This window comes from Chrysochloris asiatica, unplaced genomic scaffold (genome assembly GCF_000296735.1).
Source record: "Chrysochloris asiatica unplaced genomic scaffold, ChrAsi1.0 scaffold00111, whole genome shotgun sequence".
Classification (NCBI taxonomy): Eukaryota; Metazoa; Chordata; class Mammalia; order Afrosoricida; family Chrysochloridae; genus Chrysochloris; species Chrysochloris asiatica.
The window spans coordinates 10163672-10187381 of record NW_006408629.1 but is presented as its reverse complement, the minus strand read 5'-3'; the positions used below and the strand labels follow the sequence as shown (position 1 = coordinate 10187381).

At 39.0% G+C, this 23710-nt stretch overlaps 1 protein-coding gene across 1 annotated transcript in view; it reads left to right on the top strand.

Annotated features, from left to right (window-relative positions):
• The window catches only part of LIX1 (Lix1 homolog (chicken)), a 66673-nt gene that overhangs the window by 16644 nt on the left and 26319 nt on the right, over window positions 1-23710 (top strand). The window contains exon 2 of the mRNA XM_006867890.1: window positions 8609-8772. Within this exon, the coding sequence (XP_006867952.1) occupies window positions 8609-8772 (164 nt within the window). The remainder of the gene's footprint in view (window positions 1-8608; window positions 8773-23710) is intronic.

Below are 23710 nucleotides of genomic sequence, written 5' to 3'. Positions count from 1 at the left end.
ATTGTAGCCATTTCTGTATTACCTTTAGCAAAACTTTGCTTGCTTGAGATATCAAAGAGATTGTCCGATGATTTCCGCATTCCTTTGGGTCACCTCTCTTTGGAATGGGCATAAACATTGATCTCTTCCAATCAGTCGGCCAGACAGTTGTCTTCCAAATTTCTTGGCATAGATTTTAAAATTTTGCCTTACATATATATATATATATTGCTTCCCTTCAAGCACATGAGAAAAAGAAGGAATTCCCTTGTTTTTTAATCTTTTCCCCCTTTTTCTTTTCTTTTTAACGGCTTTCCTCATCACCCAAGTTAGCATGTGTCTACAGTCTAGCCAATGAATAATTCCCCCTTTCCCTCCTCGTTACCATCATAGAATGTTTATTATAGCTTGAAAACCTTTTCTTGACTTTTTACAGTAGTGGTCTCATACAATATCTGTCCCTCTGTGACTAATTTCATTCAGCAGAATGTCCTCCAGTTTCCTCCATGTTATGCAGTATTTTGCCTTACATTTTTAAGCTTTAAATACTACTTTGAAATTATCTATTCTACAGTTGTTGTTATTAAGTACTTTTGAATTGTTTCCAACTCATAACAACCCTGTAGAGAGTTTCCAAGGAGCGGCTGGTGGGTTTGAACTGGCGACAATGTGTTTCACAGCATAGTGCTGATGCTACAGTGCCACACCAGGAGTGTATTTGTCCAGTAGTTATATAGTTATATTATCTCTTAGATCAAATCATAAATCTTTGTAGGCAGACACCTGTCTTGAAAGTCTTTATTACTCCATATTACAAAGGTCAGGGTTGACAAAAAAAAAAATACACCTGGCCCACATTCCTCTTTGACTAAGTTCTGTTCCACAGATCCCAGGATCTACTTTCAAATTCTTTTCAACAGTGTGTGCAAGGCAGTCAACATAAATTGATTAGAATCAGCTTTCCAAGATGCCCCCATTCAGGGTTTTCATAAGTCCAAGTTATTCTGAAGGGAAAATCCAAACAAGGAAGCGACCAACAATCATGGTGTTTACTTTGAAAATGTTTCATCTTTCTGCACTCACCCCACCTTCTGCATTTGGAGACTAGCTGCCACCACCACACCCATGAGTGGGGGCATCATGGCGGTTCATACATGAAGACTTCTGTTCCAAAGGAAGTCCTGACTTGTCCATGAATCGTGTTGACTTCACATTTCTTCTACACTTTCATCATTTGCAAACTGTTCCGATTATGTTGCGTTTTCTTAGATGTCAAATAAGTTCAACAACTGCCTTTAAGTAAATAACCTTGCTAAGGATACGAAGGAGTCTACAGAGAGGAACAAGCCAAGTCCCTTGGCTCTAGGTTTTCACTGTCTGCTTCTGGAGAGAGAAGGCACATCCATACTACAGAGTGAAATTACAGGAAACTAGTCTCGAAGATGAATTGTTACCACAAGTCATTTCATTCCTCTGGCCAAAAGGAAGTCCAGACAAATCTGACTTGATAAATTTAGACAGGAGCATCACGTCCATTTTATTAGCATGGTTTATAGGAGATTAAGTGCTAAGACACAGGGTCACTAATGGAATAAAAGCTCAAAAAAAGTAGGTCCATGTGGGTTGGAGTGGGTGCGTACAGCATGATGGAGGAGGTGGTATTTCCTCTGAAGTGAGGGAGTAAATGGGATGGATAGAGAGTAGGATAGGGGCAGAAACAACATTCAAAATCTGAGCAAAGGCACTGATGGAGAATAAGTTTCACGTGTTTGGGAACAAGTAAGGAGCCTATCCTGGCTGATACAAACAGAAGATTTCTATTGGAAAAGGTTAGGTGATAGGGAGCTTTGTTGTTGTTGTTGTTAAGTGCCATCGAGTCGGTTCCGACCCATAGCGACCCTGTGGGTTTCCGAGGGTGTCAATCTTTACGGGAGTAGAAAGCCTCATCTTTCTCCCGCGGAGCAGCTGGTAGTTTTGAACCACTGATCTTAAGGTTCGCAGCCTGATTCATAACCACTACGCTAAATTGCTTAGCATCTTCGTCAGTCCACTGCATCTGTAAAGGCTCTGGTGCTGAATAATGTGAGCTGTAAGGATGTTTGAGAAAGGGGATGATGAAAATCTCATTTATAAAAAGTGTGCTTGGGGCTCTAGTAACTACTCTGAAAACTTTGCCATGTTCAAATTCCAAAATGCAATGAAGCACACAGCTACACTAATGCCTATATACAACATAGCAAATTAAATGTTATTAACAAAAAATACTCTAACTGCTAACGTGGTCTTTCACTCGGTCTGAGAAAGCAATTTGAGGCAGTGGAATGGATTAAATTTGATCTGCAAAGTCAATTCAGAGGTAAATTGCTTTCTTAACTCTCAGATATTATAAGCAGATTGGAGTCACAGAAAGGAACTGAATTTTAGCTATTGTTCCTCCCAACAGTGCTCTCTCCTACTTATTATGCACCAGCCTCACTCATTTGACATTCTATTTCCATAAAGATATATAGATATATATATGTTGTTGTTGTTGTTAAGTGCCGTGGAGTCGGTTCCGACTCATAGCGACCCTGCACAGGGTTTCCGAGGCTGTAAATCTTTACGGGAGCAGAACGCCTTTTTCTCCCGCGGAACCGCTGGTAGTTTCGAACTGCTGACCTTGTGGTTCACAGCCTGATTCGTAACCACTACGCTACCAGAGCTCCTTGTAGATAGATATATAGATATATATAGATATATTTTACCAGTTAAACATTATTTATCTTGACAAAGACAAGGCCAAAAAATGACCAGTTAGTGCTAAATCCTAGACCAGAAGAGTTGCTCACTCAGCTTGTCCTAACTTCAGCCAAATGTCCTAGGCTACCCATCTGCACTTTCTAGGTCTCCAGCTAAGGATTCACTACCAACCTTGTGTCTGGGGTCTAGATTCATTCTGCGTGACCAATTTATCTTGCCCTGGCTGTGGGTAAAGCCCTGTGCCTTTGGTGTCCATTGAGACAGAATAGACACTTTCAAAGGGAACTTTATTAAGAAACTTTGGGGGGTGGAATGCATAACCAAAAATAATGTACTGAAGACCCTGAGGTGGCTGAACTCAGGGCAGAATCAGACAGGCAGACCTGGCCTTAGATGATCCTCAGGTTCCTACTCCAGGCTGTGAATCAGTCTTATATATAGACATTTGTTGTTGTTGTTGTTATGTGCTGTGGAGTCACTTCCGACTCATAGCGACCCTGTACAGGGTTTCCGAGGCTGTTAATTTTTACGGGAGCAGAAAGCCTCATCTTTCTCCCGCGGAGCTGGTAGCGTAGTGGTTATATAGAGAAATAGATAGATATAAGACTGTACATCTCTCTCTCTATATATATATATGCTCTCTCTCTATATATATATGTATATATGTGGAGTCCTGGTGTGGCGCTGTGGTCTAATGTGTCAGAATGCAAAGTCGTTTGAACTGCAAGGTCGGTGGTTCAAGTTTACCAGCTGCTCCTTGGAAACCCTATACAGGGTCACTATGGGTCAGAATCAACTCGATGGCATACAACAACAATATATATGTATATATATAGTATATGTACATATATATACAACTCTGAATATATATATATATATACATTTGTTGTTGTTGCATTTGTTAAGTGGCATTGAATTGGTTCTGTTTCATAGTAACACTGTATAGGGCTGGCAAATGCAAAATGTGTAAGTCAGGTGACAGACTGGAGATGCTTGGTGACATTCAGTTGACGTATATTCTGGTTGTTGGAGTCCTATACATAGGGTCCATCATTCAAGGAGCGCAGTGGAAAAAGAAATGAAAGACGTCAAGAACAACCTACTGAGAAGTCATCAGAGGAAGAGAAATCCACAAGAGAGTGAGGATAAATAATTAGAGAGGTATTGTTGTTTGTTGTTAAGTGCCATCAAGTCAGTACCGACTCATAGTGACCCTGTATAGGGTTTCTGAGGAGCAGCTGGTGAGCTTGAACTACCGACCTTGAAGTTCAAAGTGATCTTGCAGTCCAGCACATCAATCCACCACACCAAATACTGTCAGAAAAATTTACAAAGTTGAAAACTTCTTGAAGAAATTGATTCAGCTAAGAATTCATTTAAATAGGGACTAAAAATTAGGAGTTGGTGATATTTGCCAGAACAGTCTCAGTAAATTAATGTAGAAGTAGCACAAGTCATGGTGGGTTAAAGAATTATTGGGAACAGAGGCAGATTACTCAATAAGCAAGGTAAGCACAAGCTTACTTGTTTTTACTTACTAATCTTTAGAGAACAATTTCACATGGGTCCCATAAAAGACGTGGTGAAAAACATGTGAAACTACTCACTACAGATTAGTAAATAAACACAAGTAAACCCATGCATAACTTGCCTACTCAGTACTGCGTCCCTATCAAGGATTGTAAATTTGACAAAAAGACATTGATTCTGTAGAAAGGTGCTGTGGGGTTGGGAGAGAGACAGATACCAGCCATATCTAGAAACAGAATCTTTGATGTGGTGAAAAAATGTGAAATTGTTCACTATAGATTAGGATTAGTGAAAATTTACTTTGTTTTCTGGGTAATCTGACATGAATGGAAGATAAAGAAGTAAACAGTCAATTCTTCCCAGCATCCTGACTATAATGAGAAAATTATAATAGCTGATAGCCAGAAATAGTGCCAAGATTGAGTGTTCCATTTAATTAATTGACTGATTGATCGGTTATCCTAAACATGCTCAGACTGTTGGAAAGGATTGAAGAAAGAAGAAACGTTGAAAGATAGAAGATCAAGGGAATGACTAATAGAAAAATACCCAGGAGAAACAGCACAAATTCATTTGAGACTGGAGGAGACAAGGTGGAGTTAGGCTCTGGTACAGATGGGTTCTTGATGGTTATTACACACTTGGTAGCCCAAGTTTGTGCAGTAACATGGAAAGCAGGGTCATCCGCTGAGCACTGAAAGTACAACTAGAGACTAAAATGTGTAGTGAGGTCCATCCTTGGTTTTCTTCAGTAGTACTTGGCCCACTGCCTACATTTAAAAAAAAAAAAAAAAATTTTCCATGAGCATTGTTGATGCTGCTTCAAGCAAATAAAAGAGTGTGTATTCATATAAAAAGCATCCTTTGCTATACCGATCTTTGGAATTCCAACAGCAAGCTGGCCTTCTTCCCACTGCACTCCATTCATCTGGTTTTCCAGTTGACAAGAGGAGATAGAGATAGAAAGATGGATTGTGTGTGTGTATGTGCATATATTGTGTTCTATAGTAGTGATGACAGATATAGGGCCACAGAAATCATCCAATGTTGCAGAATGAAAAATTTGAAAACTGCATTGATTCATGCAGAAATTTACTTAGTTGTGGTGCTGTAGCATAAAGCACTGGATTGAAAGCTCTGTTTGAATTGCAAAGTTGGCAGTTCAAACTCACCAGCCTATCCTTGTAAACCCTATATAGGGTTGCTATGAGTAGGAACCAACTCAACAGCACTTAACAACACAAACAACAACATTCCTATGAACTCTTTAATCCAAATAGCTTTATGCATCAAAAGTCAGGGTTTCATTCTTCCTACATAATCATAAACCCACTTTCCTACTCCAGTTCTCAGGTGAACATCGTTGAACAACAAATTGAAAACAGCAAACAATGACCCTTGTTACCTAACAGAGAAATTGTTGTTGTTATGTGCCATGGAGTCAGTTCCGACTCATAGCGACCTTGTACAGTGTTTCTGAGGCTGTAAATCTTTACAGGAACAGAAAGCCTCATCTTTCTCCCGCAGAACAGATGGTAGTTTCAAACTGCTGACCTTGTGACTCGCAGCCCAATTCGTAACCACTATGCTGTAGGCTTTGGTTTTTAGGCTTCAATCTTTGGGATTGTTGTTGTTAGGTGCCATTGAGTCAGTACCAACTCATAACGACCTTATGCAGAGCAGAACAACACACTGCCTGATTCTGGGCCAACCTCACTACTGTTGCCACACTTGAGTCCATCGGTGCTGCCATTTGGCCAATCCATCTCGTTGGGGGTCTTCCTCTTTTTTTTTTTGACCCTCCACTTTACCACACATGATATCCTTCTCCAGCAAATGGTGCCTCCTAACAATATGTCCAAAGTAGGAGAGGAAGGTTGGCCACCTTGGCCTCCAAGGAGCACTCTGGCTGGACTACTTCCAAAATGGATCTATTGGTTCTTTTGGCAGTCATACTTCTGCTGAATTCTGGAGGTCAACCACAACTGGAAATTTTTGTTTTCTGGAAAGTGGGAGGAAGTCCATCCATGGGTATAAAATGTTGTTTCCAATATTTTTTAATAAATGAAAAAGCTCTGTAATGATCACTTCTCAACCTGACTATATCAATCTGTATTTCACTGATTAATTCTGTTGTCCTCTCTGATAGTCTTACATTTACACAGTTTCTTTCCCGAAACACTTAAATATTAAAACACTGCAGTTTTTTCTTTGTTTTAATATATATAGGCAGCCAATTCCTTAGGAGTCTTGACAATTTGCCTAAGCCCCACACTCTGAAGTTGATTGGTGTCCTAGGGATGAGGTGAAACTTAAAAGTTTTTTACCTCTAGGTCAAACTCTCTGACACTTCTGACTCCATGAAAAATATTAAAGCCCAGCATTTTGAAATATATCTGTGAATTTCTCCAGGGGATGGCAAAGGCCATAGATGCCATATTCTATAAAGAGTGTTTGAAAGAACAAAGACTATTTAGTCTGGGACATGAGGAACATGAGATATCTGTATGATATCAACATGGCTTAAGGAAAAAGCACTTGTGTTGGGTCACATAACTCCAAGTTCAATCAAGAATTCTGGATTTGAGCACAGCTGGAGTTTGGGGCTCAAACTGTGCCATGAGAATTTAGTTGTTTTGCTTTTCCCTTTCTTGGCACTAGCGTTCTCTGTGTTGACTTTCTTAGCCAGATTTCCCTGTGAAGGTGGCAATTCCACACTTACCACCTATGCCCTCAGAATCCATAGTGAAAACAGGAAAGCATTTCCAATAAAAGTCCTGGATTCATAGTCTCTAAGTGGATTGGCTTTGGTCAAAATCCTCTACCCCAGTCCTCAAAGACTGTATGGTTGAAGGAAGATTATGCTATTCCGATGGGGGAGTTCTGAGGGATGGAAATGATCAATGTGCTCAGCTATTAACCATAGGTTGGAGCTTTGAGTTCAACCAGAGGTACCTTGGAAGAAAAACCTGGAAATCTACTTCCAAAAAATCAGTCATTGAAATTCCTTGGTGCACAGTTCCACTCTGACACATGTGGTGTCACCATAAACCAGAATCTACCTGAGGGCAACTTTTTTTTAATCCTTCATGAGATCGGGTGCAACGTGCCAGGCAGGCAAAACCCCCCGCCAAACAAACAAACAAACAAAAAACCCCAAACCAGATGTCATACTACACTGCCTTCAAATATGTGGTGGATTTCTGGTGTGGCACTGTCGGATAAGCACTGGACTGTGAACCACAAGGTCAACAGTTCAAACCCACCAGCTGTTCTTTATAAACCTTGTACAGGGTTGTTATGAGTTGAAATCAACTCGATGACACTTAACAACAATAACTCCTATGGATGAGGGGTAAGCATCTCAGAAGCACCAGAGAAGAGATCTTCTGTATCAACCTTTCAGGAAAATGGATTTCAGCTCAGGCCCCAAAAGGATCTATCCAGAACTAGGCCCATTAGCATTTGAAATGGGAGCCCTTAAGATGTGCCAAGTACCAGATCTATCCATGTGTTCAGGCCCAGGCCAAATGGGCAGCTGTCACGAGTTCTGTGTAAGAAATTCCTGCATTAGACAGCGCTTTGCCTACATGACCTATAAGGTCCCTTTTGATTCTACAATTCTATTATCCTTGTTAATTTCCACAATTCAATTTGCAGTACAGGATAAACAAACCAAGCTAATTTCATCTGGAACTTCAGCGGGCTATCACAGGTCATTTAATCTAAAACATATGGCTATAGCCATTACTATGTTTTCTGAAGTCATCTAACAGACCTTGTCCTTAACAAGATCTCCATGTTATTAGTTTCACTCATGCCTTTTGTCTAGCTTCCTGCTTACTCCATTCTCCTTTACGTTGGGATTAAGGGAGATTGAAAGTGTTTTTTTCTTTCTGCCTGCCTTCTCTTAAATCTTATAATATATGTGAGTCCCAATTAAATCACATTGCTTATGTCCCAATTTGGCTTTCACTCTGCAGGCTTAAATCTCAGTAATCGGAGAGGGAGCCATGAATAATCACAGCTCTGGACAAAGTTTACTAAGGCAAATTTTCAAAGAAGGAAGAGAGCAAGTTGAAACATTTGATATTAAAAACTAATTTTGAACACAAATTTAATATACTACAATGTTATTAGAATTGGGGTACCACAAAAACTTGAGTCTTGCTCATGAAGAAATATATACATGTGTGCTAAAATATGCTTCTGTCACACTGTAGGTACCCCTGTCATATACATTTTCCACTCTGCTTAAACTGGAACTGACATGTTACAGAATTCAGCCTGCAAATCAAATTCTGTTTATGCCAAGGTGTGTCCATCCTTAGTAACTGATGGTTTTTCTTGTCTTTTTCAGTGAATGTTGTGTCGATGTTACAGGAATTTTGGGAGAGCAAGCAGCAGCAGCGGGCTGCCTTTCCAAGTGAAGGTGTGGTGGTCTATGAGTCGCTGCCATCTCCTGGACCTCCCTTTGTGAGTTATGTGACCCTCCCAGGGGGAAGCTGCTTTGGCAACTTTCAGGTAAGAAAAAAAGCTAAAACAAACAAAAAAAAACCCCTCAAACCACTGCCATGGAATCGATTGTAGCTAATAGTGATCCTGTAAGACAGAGGTGAGATGTTCCAGTGGGTTTCTGAGACTGTCAGACTTTACGGGAACAGTTTTAGCATTCTCCTGGACAGTGATTGGTGGGCTCAAACCACCAAACTTGTGGTTAGCAGCCCAACACTTAACCTACTATACCACCAGTCAATTTGTCAGTGAAAATGAATTGGGTTAAAACAGAGTAAAACTTTTTATAAAATTATAACCTTATAATCTTGACTGTTATGAAAAAAAGGGTGCCATATTCCATTGTATATGTTGAGAAATCAGACATGTTTTAACTTTTTAAAATACAAATATTTGATATTAGGATGTCACTTGATTTTTTTTTTATGGAGAATTAATTTTATAGCACATCATTTTATTTGCCCTGTAGCTCCTCCTTCCCACAAAATATTCTGGAATGAAATTTACAGAACAGAGGACAGTGGTAAATTCTGTCCATCAGGGTACACGCTAGTGCTCATACTGAATGTCTCTACTTTCATGAACTTTGTAATCAATCTACAACACAACCAACATAAGCCAAGAGCAAAATGTTCAGAATCACAGGCACCTTAACTAAGCCCCAGTTCTACCTCTTCACTGTGTCCACTTGGGCCATTTATTTAACTTTTAGATGTCCTCAACTTTGAAGTGGGGAGTAATACCCGTGGGGTTAGTTGGGAGTCATATGAGATATACACAGATTGTGTTTACTGTGGCATCTGGTACATATTCCAAGTGTTGGTGTTATAGTTATCATAAAGACTTTTTATGGTTTAATCTTTATTATGTTTATGCATGTGATAGGGTGTAAATGATGATATGTTTCTAGTTATGCAGCTACTCATACAAAAACATTTGCCCACATTAATCATCAACATCTGGTTACTTAGTGTGTGCAATAGTCAACGAGTGACTAGGAAATGCCAAGCATTAGACCAAGTATGATCCTTACTTACCCTGAGGAAATCAATGTACAAAAAAAATTACAGTAATTACACTGAGTTATATTAGAGGGTCAATGAAACCACAAAGGAAGGAACTTCTGCGTTTACCAATACTCTAAGTACCCCTTTAGAATAAGGATCCCTCAATTTTCAGCAACTGGCAGAGATGCTTAATTTATAGATTATGGATACTGTGAAACTCAAACACAATCAAGTTTTCCTCCTCACTTTAACAACTAAGAAGACCGGAGCCAAATTTTCAATTTATCTCTCTGTTGTGTAAGATGCACAGAACTTGAAGTTGGTTTAAACCGAAAGGTTGGCAGTTGAAGCTCACCAGCTGCTCCTGGGAAACCCAATACAGGGTCACGGTGGGTCAGAACCAATTCAATGGCACTTAACAATAACAACAATGTCATGTAATTTTTAGGATTAACCTTGTACCTGGTATTATTTTACGTTTATAATTTTACCCTCCCTTTGAGTTTATTGCCTCACTCATTCATTTTATCCTATTACATGACAGGATATAAAATTATATTACCTCAAACCCTTATTATATTAAGTATGTAGATGCACAAACCCATTTCTGTCTGATGGATGTCAAAAAAGGATTCATGGGGGGAGCAAAGGTAAGTTTAGAATTGCACGTAAGGGTATATTTGCCAGTCAGAAAAGGGAGAGAAGACATTCTAGGCTTAAGGGATGATATGTTCAATGGTACAGAGCAAGAGAAAACCACAAGCCCTCATGGAATTGTGGGAACATAAATGTGTGTATATAACAGGAAAACCATGGCAGATGATGGCCAGGTGTTTACATTATAACATAAGGGATATTCATGCCTTATAAAATATAAAAGGCTTTATTCTATATAAAATCAGAACCTATGAAGAAGTTTGAACAGGAGAATGCTATAATCAAATGTGTTTTGGAAAGATGACTCTGACACTAGTACAAAGATACTATAGAGCTAAATGATGCTGATGGCCAAGGGACAAGAGAAAGGTGAGAAATAAGTGCCCATGGAGTTAAGCTGCAAACACAGTATATTCAGGAGGTGAAGGTAAAAAGATTTCACTCGATATAGGAGTTAGGAAGATGCCTCAGTTCTGTTGACCACTGGACAAAGAACACAGGAGAAGAAGGAGCAGGCGTGTGAGAGATTGTGATAGAGATGACATGAATTGACTGGGAACCCTCCAGGCAGGGATGTACAACAGGCCACTGAATGTGGGTCCTGAAGTTCAGGAGAGAGACCTGGACTATATAGTTCTACGCTTGTGTACATTTCCACATCCCTGGAGTCATGGCTGCTGGCACCACTGTTCAGGGAAAAGATGTGGAATGAGAAGATCAAGGAGTGCTTTGAGGAACAGTCTTTTTGTGAAAATAAAAGGAAAAGGATTTCTCTAAAAATACCTAAGGATTGATCAGGAAGAGTTAAAGAACCAGAAGAGATTCTGGAAGCCAAGGACTATGACTTCTCAAGAGTGAGGATGCAGTGAGCCGGTATCAGTCATACAACAGATGCCCAATGTGATGTGCCCATAGCCTGTGATGAATGCAGAGGCCTTGGTAACCTTCAGAAGACTAACTTTATTGGGGAAAAAGGGATACAAGTCAGATTACAAAAGTTTAGAAGATAAGTAGAGACTTGGAGACAGTATCCTTCAATAAGGATTTAGATGGTTTTAAGGATTTCTACTCTTAGTAGTGTGGTGCAATAGGATAAACATTGGTTAGGAGTTCAAACCTCCCAGCCACTCCTTGGAAACCCTATACAGGGTCACTATGAGTCAAAACTGACTAGATGGCGCTTAATAACAACACTCCTTTGTTCAGTATTGTTTGGGACTGTGGAAAAATTCTAAGAGAAATAAGGATCATTCCTTGCCTTTAAAGAGCTTTTAGACCATGGAGAGTTAGGAAAAAAGCATATTCTAGTCAAATTGTCATCAGTAGCTTCCAGACATCTAAGCCATAATTCAAACTGGAAAGATAACTAAGACTGAGCTATAGGTTTCAAGCTTGCAACAATGGACCAGAATCAACAAAATGAACTGCACTTAGATTGTGGTGGTGGTGGTGTGTTGTGGAGTTGGAACGTAGACTACCAAAAAAAAAAAAGTCTCAATATTGACTGAAGACAGTAGACTCAATCTCCTCTGTAGTCTAAAATGTCTTAATATGTCAGAGATACTTTTAAAAATAAGTAAATTCACAGTATTATTATAAAACAGGAAAAGGGTACCATTGAAAGAGCTGAACTTTTGCGGCAATTCCAAGAGATAAAAGGAAGTTGAAGCAAATTATTAGGTGCAAAAATAACACAATCTAAACATGCACAGGAGAAATGTACTGTGAAGGCAAAGAACAGCTAGAGAAACTCCAGATGAATAAATACCAAGAGCAGGAGGGGGCCCTGGGACAATCTTAAGGATTGTTAAATAACTGCTTTCATAATGGTCTAGCCCACCTAGCCAGTCTCCTCCTACCCTCAGCAGTGGTCAGCAGTGGATTTTGACCTCTGACTAATAAAAATGAATTGCCTGATGGGGATCATTTTGAGTGTGGGCCTAGTAGCCACAGAATGAATCTTGATGGAACCCCAGACACAAAAGACAAGGATGAGGATCAGAAAGGGGCAAGAAAAGGAGCTCTCCTCTTCACTCTAAGAATTGAGGAAGGGGTTCCACAACCCACCTGTGCAGGTTCATTCTTGATCATTCTAAATGCTCAAAGCCTTCTAGTCAACACCCCCTGCCTATTCATACAAAACTCCTAGTAGTTTTCCCATTCAGGGGAGACATCTTAAAGAAATAGAGCTACTCTGTCTCAGAGGAAGTCTTGCCAACCACTTAGACTAATCCACTTCTTTGTTCATGAATGTCAACAGACTAAAGATCACCAAACATTTGAGGTAAACCAAGAGCATCAGAGAAAAAGTTAAGGCAAGGAAACAAAAAAACCCTGAAATATTTCAATCAGTAGAGAAACAAAGAATGTCCTCAGAAAAAAACTGAGAGGGTTTTCATTCCTAAAACAGCTCCCAAAAAAAGGGATCAATCAGGTAACAAGAAATTTAAAATATGATAACAAAAAAATTTAAAAAGGGAAAGTAGTCAAATGGATATAGATAATAGTCAAATTAGTAATCTGGAAAGGAAAATGAATCTAGAATTTTGAGAAAAAGGTAAAGACAGGAAAAAGACAGTGCAGGAGATGTGAGGGCAATGTTGGTAACTTAGAGTTGTAGGAAAGAAAGAAGCAGAGAATAGGAAATAGACAATAGAAGTGATTTTCTCTGAGGTAGTGAAAAACACAATTTCAGATTGAAAGGTCCACCAGTTTCAACACAGCTTCAGGACAAAAGAATCTCACAGTTCTTCCAAATTTCTATAATTGAGGGACTTAGGGACAGCAGAAGTTTAAAAGATGGATCAGTGGGCTTTTTTTTTTTTTTTTTTTGATAGCAACCTCACTTTTGACATTGTTTGTTTTTTAAACTTAAATTGAATATATATTTAGAACAGCTTTGAAGAAGCTGGTGAGGAGGAGGGAAATGGTAAATCTGGTCAATAACACCACCAAAAACTATTTATTTGAAAAGATAAATAAGAAAACTTTTCAGCATTTCTAGTTAAGAAAAAAACAAGACATATATCACTCACAGAATGAGAGGGGATGCAATCATAGAAGGGTAATATAAGAGTACTACATAAATCATTATATATTTTATATTTTTTCATTTTCTTTTAAAATATAAAAGGTTTTTCTGGGACTCTTCTGTAAGTCTAAATTTTTTTTCAAAATAAAAACTTAAAAAAATATATTATTAAAGTTTAAATTATTTTCTCTGGTAATAGAGAATGTATACAATTGGTCCCATCCTTTCCTTGAAGCCTAACTCCCTGAGTCTCTCTTCTGATAACCTATGTGTCAGTTTAAGATTTCCTCATCCACACCCTGACCTCTTCTAGCCACTTCTGTACTCACACTGACACCTACTTAGGAAGTACTGTTACCACCTTTTCTGTATTTCTAAACCCCGGCCATCTTCCAGGACTACTCAAATGTCACATTCTCTTTGAATTTTCCCTGAATCTACTTGCTAGAAATCTCTACCTCTTCTAATTTCCCAAAGCAGTTGTCTAAGTTTCCTTTTGCTAAAGTTACATATGTGCATGCTCCGTCTGTAATAAACTATAAGCCTTTAGGGTCAGGGTCTGTATGTGTTTGATCTCATGACTCCAGAACTGCCATTTGCATATAGTAAGAACCTAATACATTTTATTGAAGGAACAGCTGAATGACTATCTCAAGACCAAATTCATGATTACTTGTGTATAATCAATAATCAATCCAGATATTGCACATGACTCTGCAATATGGGGATCTACAATGGAAAAGTCAGTAGCATTAAAAGCACTGATACTATGCTCATATTGTGTTTAAGACTCTGAAATTAGAATGAAATTAATTTGAAAGCAATGACTAAAATGACCTTTGAATTCTCTCTAGGTTTAATTTATGCAAAGTAATTTTGCCACCATTTACCTCCAAGATCATGAATAACCAAGATATGGCCATATTCACAATCAGGCATGTTGTGTTGCTGTTGTTAAGTGCCATTGAGTTGGTTCTGACTCATAGGAACCCTGTATAGGGTTTCCAAAGAGCAGCTGGTGAGTTTGAATCGCCAACCTTGTGGCTCAAACCAACCTTGCTGTCTAGTGCTTTATTCCACAGTACCACACCAGGACTCTAGGCATATGTACAAAAATGAACAAATTATAATCTATCAAGAATATAATGCATTTAAAAGATCAATGAATGGATCTAGAGAATGTGAGACTAAGGAATTCTGGTATTCTTTTTCCCCTCCTTGTTCTTGTTTTATTTTTGCTACCTTGAGAATTATGAATCTCCCAATTGCCTCATAAATTTCTAACCAAAATGATGAGACTTCCCTTAGGTAGTACATTCAACATCCTCTTTGTGGTCTTTAAAAAGTATAAAACAAAATGAAGAACAAAACCCTGAATTCTTCAACAGGAAGGTCTCTAGGTGATTTCTCTGATCATTTCAGGGTCTCTTTGTCCTTATGTTTAAATCATCATATTGTTAAATCCTCTGGATGGTTGTTAACATCCTTGCTTAAAAAGAGCCAGAATTTCCTGAGTCAAATACGTTTTTAAAATGTGTTTGGTTATTGGCTGCCAAATCTGGCCCCTTAACCTATTTGGCCCTTCAATATACAATTTAAGAAAATAAAACCAGGGGAAAATGACAAAAAAAATAAAATAAAATAAAATTAGAAAAAGAAAGACAGGTTCTCCTAAGGCAACGTCCTTACACTTTGCTTTGTCAGTTCAGAAACTATCTTAAATGCTATTTCACCAAAGAACATTTCATCATGTTTTTGCTAGCCATTGGCCTGTAAGAGCCTACATGCTCATTCCTGCAATGCTTTTCACATAATCAAATGTCACCCCTGTGCATTGCAAATCATTGCACGATGGATTATTAATACCAAGACCATGTGCTGAGACCTGGAGAAACCATTATGCCAGCAGTAGCCTTCTTACTGAGCCATGGACGTCACTTCCAAGGGTGCCAAGTAATTGAAAATAGTGGAAGTGGAGTATGAGACTGGGTTGTAGGATTAATCCCTCTGGTTTCAGGCAGTTTCATGAAAGCTGTAAGAGATTATGCTTATTTGCTCTTTAGGAAAATGGTATTCGGATTGAGCTTTCATTTTCTGATTAATCAAAGGAAAGCAGTCAAAAGACCCTAATGGACACCGACCACAGGTTTTTATGCAAAGAAGCCTCCCACTCATGTAAATGGGAGGTTGTACCCATGAAGACTAATTAAAGAATTTTCAGTTAGTCTTGACACAACAGGCCCAAAAAAAACACACAGAGGAAAACCATAACCCTTCCTTTCAACTGTCTTCATAAACGACTACAGTATAGAAAAAAGAGAAGTACAAATATGATTCAATTTTTTAAATATCTAGATAATCAAATAATCTATATTCAATTGTTTTTCTTTTGGAAAGTTAAATTTAAACACTGGTACATTGGTACTTAATGAATCTTTTATAAAAGAAACCGTCTTACAGACACTAAATAGAAAATCAGGCATTTTGGACGTGTTTTCTGTATGCCACTTTTGTCTAGGTGTTTAATCCTTACGCAGCTACATATCATAACCATGAAACTGTGCAGTGATTTCCATTTTTTTTACAATAAGAGCAGCACAGGGCCATCGGATCAACGTCTGGCTCCCCTCCTGATGAACTCAGAGGAAAGCCACTCATTGTTTCAGCAGCTGTTTTTGTTTTCAAATCCAAAATGGGAACTTTATTGAGTATTTTATCTTATTTTATATTTTGATTAAAAGGTTTGTAATTCAAGGTTTGTGTTCAAGCCAGTGACGTAGTCTTCCATATAAAGTCTGCTGGAGTGATTTGGAGTAATGAATTTCATTCCTATTTAGAGTAAAATGTAAAAGTTCTCTTGAGTAAAGTACTAGATCATGTGATTATTTATATGTATGAATTACGATTGAATAAAAAACATGTTTCCCTGCTGAAACATTGATGTGATGGCTAGATTTATTTGAAGTATGGGGCACATATTCACTGGGGTCTCCTCTCTTTTTCACATAAGTGTTTTTTGTTGTTGTCAAGATATCTTTGCAGAAAAGAAATGCAGGTGTGAAAGAAACACTGAGGTTGAGTACTTAAACTGTATAATGCCGGGTCCCACATGAAATTAAAGCATTTGATACTTCCATATGCCAGCCATTGGTTGATAGTTTTCATTTCTGTCCAGCGTTTGGTGTTTTGTAGCAGGGCTACAGAGTACAAAAGTATGAGATGGACACTCGGCAGATGAGCTTTTTGTAAAGTTCTGGTGGCGCAATGGGTTAATCATAGGGTTGCTAGCTGCAAGTTTGGCAGTTCAAATCTACCGGCTGCTCCACAGGACATGATGAGACTGCTCCCATAAAGATGTCCATTCTTATAAAAGCTACGGGACCATTCTACTCTGTCCTGTAGCGGTCACTAGGAGTCAGAAAGGACTCAGTGGCAGAGGGTTTAGGGTTTTTTGTTTTGTTTTGTTTCTATGGTTTTAATTCCCAAACCAAAGCCATTTCCTAGAAAAACTGATTTACCAAGGAGTTACTGTTGTTGCTGGTAAGTGCTGTCTAGCCCATAGCGACCCTGTATAGGGTTTTTGAGGAGTGACTGATAAGTTTGAACTGCTGACCTTGGGGTTGAAAGCGACTTTGCAGTCTAGTGCATTAACCCTCAGCACCACACCAAGGAGTATATAACCTCAAAGAAGGAAGCTGCTCTTGCTATTATTAGTTGTCTTTGAATTGATTCCGATTTGTGGCAACGCTGTGTTTAGAGTAGAACTGTTATTCCCTATCATTTTTAAGACTGTAAACTTTTTGGAAGCAGATCACTAAGACTCTCTTCCAAGCTGCCTCGGATGGGTTCAAACTGCTAACCTTTCAGCTAGTCATTGAGCACATAACCATTTTTTCCACTCAGGAACTCCCAAAGACAAATATCAACAATCCACAGTGACCATAGGGTTTCAGAGGCTATACATTTTCACAGTAGTAGAAAGCCTCATCTTTCTCCCATGGAGAGGCTGGTGTGTTTGAACTGCCAACTTTGTGGTTAGCAGCCTAGTATTAATCCTACACTACCACCAGGCTCCTTCTCAAAGAGGAATTGTTGTTGTTAGATACCTTTGACTCGGTTCTAACTCCTAGCCATCCTGTCTAATGTTTCCATGGAGCGGTTGGTCGGTTTGAACTGCCGACCTTGCAATGCAATTAGCAGTCCAGTGCTTATTCTACAGCACCACACCAGGGCTCCCAAAGAAGAACAAAGGTGTTTAATTTTGTTTTGTTTTAGTGAATTTAGGCAGTAAGCACACTTCACCTGTACTATCTGATAAAAAACACATGTTTTATACTTTAATACGTTGAATGATTATACTAAAAAGTCCAGGGAATTTAAGGCATACTTAAATCACAATAAACTAAGTTTATAAAATTAAGCTTTACCCAGGAGACAATGACTAATTTGATTAATTCATAGACTTGCCTAAATGGAATTGTTATGCTCTCTTTTTTGCTGATTATTAAATAAGGCCTGACTTAAACACTCTATACCTTAGAGATTTAGTTCCTGTCATAAAATTGAGACTATTGCCCTGCACTATTGCTGTTTTAATGATAAATACTTATATTTGAAATCATCCATGACCTCTTCTTTGTCTCTGGAGTTGTGTGCCTTGACTCAGATGTACTGCACACTATGCAATATAACATAACACTGCAAGGAAATCTGGTGGAAATCTCCACAGGAAAGCATTCTGTTTTGGCAACTAATGAGACACAAAGATAGGAGGGTTAGCTAGAACCCCCTATTTCAAAGTCATGTCAGCTGATTATCAAACTTTAATGACTTGGCCCATGAAGCTGGTAGTGTACATTGTTTTAATGAGACCTTTTATTTCTTCCCAGTCCCTTTCCCTGACTTAATTTGCTTCATATCTTATCAAGTTAAGTGAATAGAGATGCTTGGCCTCCAAGTAGAATAGTAGAATGGAGTGAGAGAAACTCTTGGGTAAAGGTTCCACAGTAAATAAAGATTTCCGACATCTCCACAGGAAGCTCCCACTCTCCAAATCATAAGCTTTAGGAAGATGCTCACAGTCTCGCCAAATCACAGAATAAGCAAGAAAGTCTGATTCCATCTCTCCCGAACTGTCTTCTGTCCTTACTCCTTCAATCAGAGGCAAGTTCTTTTCACATCAAAGCAACTCCAAAAATAAACCAAAAATTTGAGCCCTGATCAATTCATCTTGTCTTCATCTTAACTTGAAAAAAAAAAAAGAAAAAACCTTAAGGAATAAAAGACAACATGGTTTTGTAATAGTTACCAGGAACCTTGGTCTAGGTATGTGTGTAGAATAGCATTTGCGGCAGAGGTAAGGGAGGAGGAGGCCAGGTGGTTTGTATTATAAAAATAACATTCTGACCCACCATGTGCCTGAAACGTTTCTTTCAATTGACAGGAACTGGTGAGTTTTCTCTGAAAATTGGACTCCCAGACCAATCCCCTCCCCCACACCTAGCCTAGATCTCCCTTCCTAGCACAAACAGAGCTCCAAATTGTTCCTAATGTATTTCCAGCCAGCCTGACCTGGGGAGAAAGAGACACGATATTAACTTGGGTGACTGAGTTTCAACGGTTGCCCTTTTTCACATCACCATCTGGAAGGGAAAAAATGCAAATATATCCACAATTAAATAAATTGGAACACATGCAAATATTCATGCTAGTCAAGGTCTCAAAGAACTCAAAAGGGTACAATTAGCATCAGAGCCTGGTTTGTGGCATTCTTTGTGCTGAAGGATTGCTGTCAGGATGAAACAGAGGTGTTGGTGACACCCACCAGAGCTGGCAGACTGTACACACGTAAGTCACTTGCTGAGCCTCAGACTCTGAGATGCAAAAGCAAAACACTCCCAACCACTTGAATGACAGACTTAGTCGCCTAAAGGATTTGGGCAGGAATTCTCACCTCTCCCAGAATCAATTTATTTGGTTTTGCCACCTGCAAACTCCTAGTTTGGAGGGCCCCTTGGGTACCATGAGCGATTGAACACATGCCACCTAAATGACTCTGCCCTGCCCTTGACCCCAGGGAGGACTGCATTTTCAGCTCTGCGTTCATGTGTAGATACAATCTGTCACATTTACTATCACATTATTGTTCTTGTTAAAACAACAACAAAAACTATGCATTATGGACCATCTTTCAGCCCCTTAAGCTGCCATTGGTAGGCACAAAATTAAAGTGTACCTAACTTGGCTTTATAAGGAGCTCTGGTAGTGTAGTGGTTATGAGTCAGGCTGCTAACCTCAAGGTCAGCAGTTTGAAACTACCAGCGGTTCCATGGGAGAAAAATGAGGCTTTCTGCTCCCATAAAGATTTACAGCCTTGGAAACCCTGTACCGGGTCGCTATGAGTCAGAACCGACTCCACGGCACACCAACAACAACAACTTGGCTTTATATATTTTGGATCTGCAAACTTTTTTTCCCCCCTATGTCTTTAAAACACATGTATGAATGATTCTGGAAAGTCTGTTGTTTTTTGAAGATAAAGAAAGTACATTATCAATACTTTCCTATAGAGAGTACTGCTGTTGGGATATATGTACAGTAGGAATTCAGACACAACCACTCAGCACATATGTCTTATCCATGAGACAAAATATTAGTGAAATGAGAGTTACCATGACAGTTTATGTCAGAATCTAAATTTTGTCAACCTGGCCAAAGGTGTTTCTGTTAATAGTTGTTAAGTGCTATCGAATCAGTTCTGACTCATAGCAACCCTATATAAAGTTTCCAAGGTTTTAACTCTTAGCAAGATGACAAAGCCATTTCAACTGAAAGGTTGGCAGTTCAAGCTTACCAGCCGCTCCTCAGAAACCCTCTACAGGGTCGCTATGAGTAGGAACCGACTTGATGGCACTTCACAACAACAACAAGAGCAGAAAGCCTCATCTGTCTCCTGCAGAATGGCTGGTGGGTTCAGACCTCAGACCTTGTGGCTCCCAGTCCAGTTCTTATCGTATAGTAACACATCAATAAACAGCTTCAAAGCATTCCATAAATAATTCACAATAACATTAATTTCTCTCTTTTTTTAACCTTTTTATTGTAAATTGGATGATGGTTTACAGAGCAGATAATTGGTTTTACATTCAACAAATCCTACATCACAGTGATTACCATCCCATCAATGTAATATCATTTATCCCACTTACTCCTGTCTTTTTTGTTTTCACTAGTCCTTCTTCCTCAACCTTTCTAAACTTTGGCGTTGAGTAAGTGCTACCCTTTTTATCTCAATTGGTGTGTATACGTGCTACTGTTGTTGTCCCTCCTATGGTGGGTGCTGGTAGTGGTTATGTGCCATGGAATAGGTTCTGACTCATAGCAACCCTGTATAGGGTTTCTGAGGTGGTAAATCTTTCCAGGAGCAGAAAGCCTCATCTTTCTCCCTTGTAGAAACTGGTGGATTTGAACTACTGGCCTTGTGGTTAGCAACCTAATTTCTAATCCACTATACTACCAGAGCTCCTTGTGCCCCCTATAGACCTATGCTTGACGGAAAATTGAGCCACAGGGTTGAGGTCAGTTCCAGACCTGAAGAGTGACCAAGGGCCACAGTCTCAGGTTCCCACCAGTTTCTATTTGACCAGTAAGCCTGCTTTATGTGATTTTGAGTTTTGTTCCACATTTTCTCCCACTCTATCCAGGGTCTTCTAATGTGATCCCTTTCAAGGGAGTTGATAGTGTTTGCCTGGTCCCATCTAGTTTTTTTGGTCTCAGGGTTGTGGAGGCTGATATTCCCATGGGCTATTAGTCCATTGGACTTATTTTTACCATTTTTCTTCAGTTTTCATCAGTCTTCTTTCCAACAATTCACCTTAGATGGCCGCTCAAGAGCTTTTAAGATCCTAGTTGCTACTCACCAAATTAGAATGCAGAACACTGTTCTATGGACTATATTATAAAAAGTGATAATGATGTCCCTCAGGCTGTGATCCTGAGCCCCCAGGACCAGTGAAGATTAATTTCTTATTAGTCATTTCTCTTTATAACATGTATATTTTATTTCAATTAATTTAAGATTTCTGTACATATTTCGGGATAATATGTTAATCTTAGTTGGCCCATCACATTATATAGTATGAAAACTTGGAAAATTATCATGGAAGAGATGAAAAAAACTGCTTAGTAGGAAAGTAAAATTAAGACCTATCTTAGTTAAATCCATGATATTTATGGTACTATTTTTGATACTAATTCTTTACAACTCCCATAAAGGGGTTTTTAAAAAGCCTGAATGCTTTCCTTGAGTCTTGAATAGAAGCAGTTTCACAAGTGAGAAATTAACATTTCTAAGGTTAGCAAAGGTGGATTTACCATGAAACTGATGAAGCTACAACACTCCCAACTATGACCCTTCCAAGTCACCATGCCAAAGCTTTTCACTGGATTTTCATAATGTTTTTCTTAAGTCAGTCCTCCAAATTGTATAAACGCCAGGCTCCACAAAAACCTGATTCTTGCCCCTGCAAGTGAGAAATGAGACAGGGTAGGGGAAAAGTCTAGAACAATGTTTCCAGGGTCTACTTGTTTACGAATCACCTGCAAATCTTGTTAAGTGCAGCTCCCCCACCATGATCCATCTGAAGAGATTCTGTTTCAGTAGGTCAAGTTGAGGACTGGGAATGGACATGCATAACTAAATCTTTGGGTGATTTTACTATAAACTCTAAAATTTTAAACTTTTGGTCCAGACTCCTGGCCTAGGCTTGGCAATGATCTTGAATGTACTGTCGATGACTAAAATCCAAAATAAAATACAAGGCCAGAATGAGTTAGTCTAATCCAGTGGCGCTGGGGATTCTTTGTTTGAATGTTTTTACACTTGAAGAGGTTACATTTCTTAAAAATATTGAGCAACTTTATGTGGTAAAGTTTGTATTGACCTCAGGCTCAAGCAAAAGGTCATTTCTAACAAGAAACGAAAAGCTTCCTATATCTGATCATCTGACCTAGTCATAGCTGGATTTCTACCTCCTTCCCCTAAGTAGTTTTACTATGAATCCTAGGGTCTAGATAGTGGAAAGTATCAAAAGGAGACCAGTAGGTGGAAAGAGGATATTAAGATAATTACCACAACATTCCTCTCCTCCTGGAGCACACTTTTTTGCTCAAGTGTACTATTTTCATCTCAACCCTTTCTCCTAAATTAGTCTTGGTTGTCATATCAGGATAGGAGGAAATAGAGTCTTATGTCAAAATGACACACAGATTATCAAAGTTGGAACTTTGGCTAAAGTACTATACTGATTTGGAGAATGCCATGTGGCGTTGTGGAGTCCTGGTGTGGCACTGTGGGATACAACACTGGACCCCAAAGTTGGTTTGACCCACAAGGTTGGCAGTTCAAACTTACCAGCTGCTCCTTAGAAACCCTATACAGAGCTGCTGTGAGTTGGAACCAACTCAACAGCACTTAAGAACAACAACTACATGTGGCTTTGTAGGATAAGCAATGAATTTCCAACCATAAAGTTAATGGTTCAAACCACCAGCCACTCCTCAGAAACCCTATACAGAATAGCTATTAGTCAGAACCGATTCAACAGCACTTATACCACCAACATATGACGTAAGCCAACTCAAATATCCTCCCTTTTCCACAATGGGAGGCCATTTTTGCAAAGAGCAGAGTAGCAAAGTAGTTAAAATATGAATTCTCAAGTCATACAGACATGAGTTTCAACCTTGTTTTGGTCACTTGTTAAGCTGCATGTCCTTGGGATTCGTAACCTCTTTCAGCTTCTGTTTCCTCTGCTGTGAAAGAATGATTAAAACCAAACCAACCTCATGCATGTGATTGTTGTAACAACTAAATATGATAACTAAATGTGATAAGCACGTAGTGTCAGCAATCATAATTACTATGGAGTGCTCCCTCAAAGGCGTACTGAAAGCCTTCCTAATTACCTGATGCTAGCATTTTAGTATTATTTATAGTTGTTATTAAGGAGCTCTGGTAGCGTAGTGGTTACGAATCGGGCTTACAAATCAGGCTGTGAACCTCAAGGTCAGCAGTTCGAAACTACCAGCTGCTCTGCGGGAGAAAAATTGAGGCTTTCTGCTCCCGTAAAGATTTAAGTCCATTGACACAGCTTTTTTTTTTAATTAAATGTTTTTATTTTGGATTGAGTGAAAGTTTACAGGGCACATCATCAGCTTCACATTCAACCATTCATATAGCTTGTTTCATTAC